The following is a 7,500-nucleotide window of genomic DNA, read 5'->3' on the forward strand; positions in this document are numbered from 1 at the left end:
GCACGCCAGGGCGCGCGGAGTGGTGATGGTTGTGGTGGTGGTGGTAGTGGTGGTGGTGGTGGTGGTGGTGGTGTGTGTGTGTGTGTATGTGTGAGAGAGAGAGAGAGAGAGAGAGAGAGAGAGAGAGAGAGAGAGAGAAACACGCAAGGGGGGAGGGAAGTGGCGCCGAGTAGGAGGGGGGATCGCGGGAGAGGCTCTGAGAGGGGAAGCTGAGCTGAGGTTGCATACATTTGTTCAATCAGAAAACACAAACACGCACACAAAAGGAAGCTCAGAGCGAGGACTTGGGGGGAGGTGTGGACTCCCCTCCCAGGCACCCGCTCCCCAAAAGAGGAGTGGGTCCTTGGGAGGAGGAGGGAGAGGTAGGGGGAGCAGCCCAAAATTTAAAAACGATGGAGCCCAGAGTTTGCGTTTGATCAGCTTTATTTATAAAAAATGGTACATATATAAATATTCTTAGACATTTTTGCATTTTACAAGGCTGAGGATTCTCGTTGTGGGGTTTTTGTGGGTTAGGGGATACGGGGTCTTTTGATCCCTCCTAAGGAGGGGACCTCACCCCAGGACCTGCAGCTGCTGCCTTGGTCCCCATCGACACAGCGTTTTCGTTTGCCTTTAAAAATAATAATAAAAGGAAGGGAAAAAAAGCAGGAGGGAAAAGCAATGTCTCTAAGAGCCGATCACCTGATTCGTTGGGAGTCTGGGGCTGAGCGAGCGGGCTCGGCTGGCTAAGCGCCTCTTCCGGCCGCGGTCCCCAGCTCAGTCCATGTCCACCTCCTCGCCCTCGGGCGGGCTGGATCCCGTAGCAGCGCCCGGCTCAGCGGCGCCGCAAGTGGCTGGCTCTCCGGGTGGACTGGGGGCTCTGGGGCCCGGACCGGGCGACGTTTCGAGGGGCGGGGGCGGCGGGGCCGCGGGGCAGACGGTCCCCGCGTCCGCGCAGTCCCCGGCACCGCTCTCCGCTGCCGCCGCTGCTAGGTCCCGGAAAGAAGCGGGAGCCGGTGGCCCAGGGGAGGCAACAACCTCAGGGCTGCGACGGGCGAAAGCCGGGTCCGCAGCGCCAACAGGTCCGGGGAAGGCCCCGAAGCTGGCCTGCGCGGGCGGTGCGGGCGGCGCGGGCGGCGCGGGGGGCGCGTCCTTGGGCACCAACTCAGGGCCTGCTCCTCCCTTGAGCGCTGCCTGTGGCACCAGGAAGCCGAGGGGCTGCGTGATGGGGTAGAGCAAGAAGTGGCCCTTGCCAATCAGGGTCCGAGGTGCGCACGGCAGCCCCGGCGTGAAGTCCAACCCCGCTGTGGCCGCAGTGTTGGCTGGGGTGGCTTTGCGGCGCGGTGGCGAGTCGGACAGCAGGCTCTCCACGCTGAACGGGCTAGCCTTAGGCAGGCCTGCAGTCGACGCCGCTCCGGGCCCGCAAGGGACCGTGTCCTTGTCCGCCGGGCGGCCTAGCCGCGGCTGCGAGCCGGCGCCGCTTCTTTGGCTCGGGTAGAAGGCGGGGTCGCAGGTGCCAGGCGCGGGTGGCTCGCCAGGAGGTACCGGAGCGGAGCCCGCGATGCCAGAGCCGTGCGCTCCAGGGCCCTTGGCCGAGGCGGTCGGCGGTGGAGGCTCGGGTGGCTCTGGAGACAGGCCTCCGCCACCGCTGTCGCTGTCTGAGCTAGGCGCGCTGTGCAGGGACAGGCCACCGGGCGAGTGCAGGTGGCGGCTCTGACTCTTGAGCAGTTTCTTCTCGTGTTTGCGTTTCTTCTTCTCCATCTTCTCCAGTTCCTTGCGAGCGATCTCCTCCGGGTCCATGGGCTCCCCGCTGCACGTGGTCGGGTGCGAGTTGTGGGCTGGCCGGCCCGGGCCCTTCTTGGTGTTCTCCTTCTTTCTCCACTTGGCCCGGCGATTTTGGAACCAGACCTAGAACAGCCGGACAAAGGGGGAGGGGGGAAGGCACGATCAGGCTGGCTAGCCCTCCGCGGGGGCTGCGGACCTCCCAAGCGCGCCTGAGCGACCTGGGCTCCAGCGGGAGCAGCCGGAGCCAGGGCAAGCTCTCCACCGGCCCTTGGATGCTGATACTCGGCTTGCAGCTTCTGGCCAGCATCTCATCCACCCGGAAGGAGCATAGATGGACCTCTTGGCCAGCTTCCCGCTCTGACTTCTCACCTCGGGCCCCAGGGAGCTGCCCCTTCCTCAGGCAAAGCCCGTGCGGCCTGTGACCCCGCGCTGTCCAGAGTTCCTGGTTGGGGTGTGGGGGGCAGAAAGCAGGGCCCCGATTTGCCCTCGCTGGTATCTCTCAGTTCTAAGGGGCCTGGCCTGGTGATGGGCAGGAAAGGCTGTGCTGAGCCGGCAGCCCTCCACACCTATGTTTGACCCCCAAGAGACGCTCAAAGCCCACATTTCAGGATCTCCCTTGAAGGGAAATCTGGGTACTTCTTCCTCAAGAAGGGCCCGTGAAGCTGAACTTGGATGGACCTTCAGTCGCCCACATCCCCCAGCACAACTACACACATCGTTCTTTATGCAGGACCTAGAGACAGGGACCACAGAGCCTTTCCAAAGCAGTCTAGCTTGGCTCGATCTGGGGTGCTACAAGATGGGCAAGCAGGCCCGAGGCTGACCGCCACCCCCCCTCCCCTAGAAAGCAGAGGTGTTCTGCATTCCTCTATGCTCTCTGCAGGCCTTGTCTGGAACCGTCAAGAAGAATTTAAAGATCACAAAAGCTCCCAAGACCACTGCTCCCTAGGCCAAGGCCCTCGAAGCCCTGGGTAAAGCTACCATCCTCTGCAGAATGTGGCAATGGAAGTGCTTTGTTGTGGCCATATAAAGTTGGCAGAATTGCACACCAAACCAGCTCGAAGGGAGCCTGCTCTGTGCAGAAGTCTCCTAGACTAAGCCAAAACCCTGGGAAGCTTTCTCTTTCCTTTTCCAAAACTTTTTTTTTGGGGGGAGGGAGTGCAATTTCCGGACTACTTCATCACCACAAATTACGATCATATTACAGGAGAAATGAAAAGATCCGGACTACGCTTAAGCCACAGAACAAATTGGATAAAGGGATTTTTAAACAGAAGAGGGCCAAAGGCAAGGACCCAAACATTTCAGGCAAAACTAGGGTGCTAAACCGGTATTTTGTCAGCGTCTATCCCAGGCACCCACTAATGACACAGACCCCTCTGTACTCTAGGAAAGCACCTAATTATGCAGACATTAATTCTGGAATTTTATTATGCCAATTTGACGCTTAAAAAAAAAGAATACTGCCTCCTGGCTTCGCATGAAATCCAATAATGAAGAGGTTGGGGAGAGAGAAATTTAATGGGGAAAGGTCTTAAATTTAGACGCCTTTAAAAAAAAAACTCCCTCTTTTCCAATGTGTTAACCGCGTAAGTTTCCATGAATTCACCCCCACCCCCCAGCGGTCGTTTGCAACGTGTTTCTATCTTAATATTTCACAGGCCAGAGGTAAACCAACAGATATCTCTCTGCTTCGGGGCTTGGAGAAAGCCTCCGCCAAGAGCTCTCGGGCCCGGGCCCACTTTGTCCCCTCCTGAGGGACTTTTCCGAGCCTCGACAGCCTTGCCCCTTTCCAGACCTTGAGCTGCGGCAGCAGCCAATCTACACCGGGCTTCCCCGGATCGAACGCAGTCACTGCAGTGGTTACTGGGGCGCCACCAAATCTCTCTCAAATCACCTCGGCACTCTCAAGTTACCTCCAGATGGAAGAAGGGGTTCAACCCTCGTAATCCCCACCCTGGCCAGCAGCGCGGAGCCTGGAAACACCTCTCAGTCACTTAGAACAAAGGCGGCCCTGCCTCACAGCGCTCTGCACGCCTAGTGCGGGACCTCGGACTCCTTGGGCGACACCAATCTTTACCTGAACTCGGGACTCGACCAGGTCCAGGCGCAGCGCCAGCGCCTCGCGCATGAACACGTCCGGGTAGTGGCTCTCATTGAATGCCTTCTCCAGCTCCTCCAGCTGCCAGCCGGTGAAGTTAGTGCGGGTGCGTCTCCGTTTGCAGCCGGGGCTCTCCTTGTCTGGATCCCCCGAGTCTGCGGGCATGCACAGGACGCTGCAAGGCTCAGCCACCCGGCAGAATCTTGCCCCGCTTGCACCCACCTCGGGTGCGGGACGCACAGAGGAGTGGGTGGCTACTCCCCAACGACCTGGTGCTCCCCACCCCCGAGGCCCCCCGTTGTGTTTCCCCGTGTCCCCGCCTCCATCCTACCTGCAAGCTTGAAGGGCTGGCTTTCGCCCGCCACCCCGCAGGCGGCCGGCAGCAGCGGCGTGGGGTTGACCACCGAGGCGGCTGCTGCAGCGCACGAGCCGCTGAGCAGGCCGTCGATGGAGAAGGGCACCGAGGCCGCGGCGGCGGCGGCGGCGGCCGACTGCAGCTGGTGACCGGCCAGCTCGTACACGTGGTGGTGGCCCAGCGGGTAGGGGAAGCCCACCACGCCGCCCAGCGAGCCCCCGAACTGGGCATGCGGGTGCTCCAGGAGGCGACCGTCCATCATCTCGCGCGCGGGGCTGGTGGGGCGCGGGGGCGCGGACGGCGGCGGGGACAGGGGCCCGGAGCCCTACACATGCTTCGGCCCGCGCTCCGCCGCTTTACTTTATCAACATCAAGCTCTCGATAATTAGCCGCGGCCCGGGGAATTTGGGACCAATAAGAAGCGCTAATCGGCTCTGACGTCAGAGGCGTGCTGGGTGCAAGGAAACGTTTTCCATATCGATTGCTAATTATACCTGACACGCACCTCCATAAACAGTATCAGGAGCTGTCACAACAAGACGGGGTGGGGAGGGAGGGGCGCCGCCGCGCTCGGCCGGCCGGGGGCCCTGGCGAGCCCCCCACTCCTGCCCCCCGCCGCTCCCGCCCCTTGCCTCCTTCTAATAGATTTCCCTTTAAAACATTCGCCGGCGTGTTGTGGGGATTTTTCACCAGAAATGCTGTACTCTCTGAACCTTTAAAGTGATGTTGCTCCAATTACAGAGAGACATTGAGCGGCAAATAGACTGATCCAATAATGGGAGATTCATCATCCGCTCTTTCCGAAACTGTCACATTGAATTTAAAACTACAAGGGCTTCTCTACCAGCCGCCTCTCCGGGGCTGCGGGCTGCCGCGAGCGGCGGCTGCAGAGGGAGGAGGAAGAGAGCAGGAGGAGGAGGGGGAGGAAGAGCGGAGGAGAGAAAGGGGAGAGAAGTGTCCCAACGAACTGGAAGACCGAGGGGAAGAAAGAGGAGAAGGAAGGACAAGCTCAGAAAAGGGGGGGGGGGTTGGGGGAGGGGAGTGCAGAAAGAGAAAGGGAGGAAGGAGAGGAAGTGGATGGAGAGGAGGAAAGGATGAAGCGGAGGGGAGAAGAAAGGGGAGGAGAATGGAGGAGGAAGGAAAGGAAGGAATGGGGAGAAAGGAAGGAGGGAGGAATGGAACGCAAAGACCGGAGAGAAGCAAAGGATAAAGCAGGAGAGGAGAAGAGAAAACAACGGGAAGGAGGATAAAGAGAAGGGAGAGTGAAAAAGGAGGGTAGACAGAGGGGAGGATGAAGAGGAACAAGGGAAAGAGAGAGAGGAAAGGGAAGGAAAGTGGGAGTAGATGGACGGACCGAGAGTCCAGAGTGAAAAGAGAATGGGGGGAAAGTAAGGGGAGGAGGAGAGGAGAGGTCACAGAGAGGAGAACCTCCAAACAGTGACTCCAGCCAAATGCAGCCCCCACCTATATGGAGTCTAACCCGATGCCCTCCTCCTTGATTGGCAGTTATCCCATCAATATAGACAGGGTGGTGGCAGCTGGGGCACCCTAACCCCACTTAACTCCCACCCATATGGATCCTGGACGCCAGCCCAGAAGAGGAGGGTGTGTGGAAGGAGGAAGGACAACGGGATAATGACCAATGGCCCACGAATGCTTCTAAATAAATAAATAAATAAATAAATAAATAAATAAATAAATAAATAAATCTCCCTCGGAGTGAGTCAGCTCTGAAGAATGGGTTGGAGGTACTAACCCATCTATTATAATTAAATTATGTTCGCAGTGAGATGTCATTCCCTTCTCCACTGTAAAATATTGATAGTTTCAAAACTAAATCATTAGGGGACACATCCTTAAATAAGCGGCAAGCTCTGACTGTGAGCCGAGATGGACCTACCCAGGATGAATGGGTATGTATACGTGTATGTGTCCTTTGTAAACGCAAGTTTGCCACTGGAGAGGTGGCTTTTGCTGGCCCCAAATTTGTAGGCCTAGTACTCTGATACTCCTAGACCGCCTGCCCCGGGAAGGGGGACCCCTAAACAACACAGCCCCAGGGCCAGTGACATGTTTGCTTTGGGTGAAAGTAACACCAGCGAGGCCACGAAGCCCCGAAAAAGAGGAAAAAAGAGGGCCAGGCCAGAATGGTGTGTGCCAGTCCAGTGTGTGTGTGTGTGTGTGTGTGTGTGTGTGTGTGTGTGTGTGTGTGGTGTGTGCACGCGCGCGTGTGTGTGCCCTGACCCACTGAGCTGGCAGAGAGGGAACCAGGCTGCCTCTTTGGGGTGTTTCCCCCAACACTTACATCCTGGGCCTGGACCCCAGCAGGACTGCAATCAGGCCTAGCTTCTAATTTACAGTGGCTGGACTACCAAGTTCGACTTAATTACTCCTTCCCTCTGTCTCTGAAGGAGAGGTGGGGGATGTACAGAGTTGCAGACAGGCCTGGAGGTGGGGGACACCACTCCCCATTCCTAGTGGCACTAGAAGGGCGCTGCAAGGGTTAATCCCGAGGTCAAGGGCCAAGAGCACTACTTTTCGCTATAATTTAATTTCTTTCGCTATAAATACTACACGTAAACGCTGCCCATCCGGCTCGATTTTGCCCGTGGCCACTGCCGCCTGGTTTTCTGTCGCGCTCGCGATCTGGAATGCGACCGGCGCGTGCTTTGGAATACAGAGCTGTGATCAATCCAGCCCGAGGGGAGGGCAGCAGAGGGGGCGGGCGCCGGCCCCGCTCCTCGCCCATCTCTCTTTATTATAATGAATTAATTCGACTTTATTTATCCCATTTTCTGGAGCTGACAGAATGTTAATTTGAGTTGAAATTTCGCTCGCCTCTCACTCTCTGACCCCTGGCCTTCAGATTGGCGTGTTGTAATAACCTGAATCTTTCAACAGAGGCCCTGATAATTGTTACCTTATTAGCATGCAAATTGTTTAATTAATATTATTATGAAGGAGCGAACAATCCGTCCGTCACTTGACCCCTTGAGTGAGTCCGTGCGCCGCAGCCGGCTCCACGCATCTCAATGCGACCATTTCAATCGCCCAGTGGCTTTTTTTCTTTCTCTCTTTTTTTCTCATGTGCTCGGGACCCTAAAAGAAAAAAAAAATCTCAAGCGTTGGAGTGGGGGACTTTAATGACGGTGGGGGTGGCCGAGTCGACCCCGCCCGGCTCGAGAGCTCTTCAGAGGCCCTCGGGCTGGCGGTGGCGCGGCGGGGAGTCACTTGGCTCCAACTGGAGCGCGCACGTGCCCCCGCCCCCCCATCGGAT

General features: G+C 57.7%; 1 protein-coding gene across 1 annotated transcript; it reads right to left on the reverse strand.

Moving 5' to 3' along the window:
- Positions 1 to 463: 463 nt before the first annotated feature.
- On the reverse strand, positions 464 to 4,984 carry Uncx (UNC homeobox). The gene is made up of 3 exons (NM_017179.2): positions 4,200 to 4,984; positions 3,848 to 4,023; positions 464 to 1,890 (listed from the first exon to the last, which is right to left on the reverse strand). The coding sequence occupies exons 1-3, from the start codon at positions 4,483 to 4,485 to the stop codon at positions 760 to 762; spliced, it is 1,593 nt and encodes a 530-aa protein (NP_058875.2). The 5' UTR covers positions 4,486 to 4,984; the 3' UTR covers positions 464 to 759.
- Positions 4,985 to 7,500: the final 2,516 nt, after the last annotated feature.

The sequence above is a fragment of the Rattus norvegicus genome, chromosome 12 (genome assembly GCF_021556685.1).
Source record: "Rattus norvegicus strain SHRSP/BbbUtx chromosome 12, alternate assembly SHRSP_T2T, whole genome shotgun sequence".
Taxonomy (NCBI): Eukaryota; Metazoa; Chordata; class Mammalia; order Rodentia; family Muridae; genus Rattus; species Rattus norvegicus.

What these genes read in the sequence shown, in the direction of transcription:
- Uncx (NM_017179.2), bottom strand. Translation starts at nt 4,485, where the DNA reads ATGATGGACGGTCGCCTCCTGGAGCACCCGCATGCCCAGTTCGGGGGC. An exon ending in CCAGCCCTTCAAGCTTGCAG is followed by an intron (nt 4,024 to 4,199) that starts GTAGGATGGAGG and finishes GCATGCCCGCAG; the next exon opens with ACTCGGGGGATCCAGACAAG. An exon ending in TGGTCGAGTCCCGAGTTCAG is followed by an intron (nt 1,891 to 3,847) that starts GTAAAGATTGGT and finishes CGGCTGTTCTAG; the next exon opens with GTCTGGTTCCAAAATCGCCG.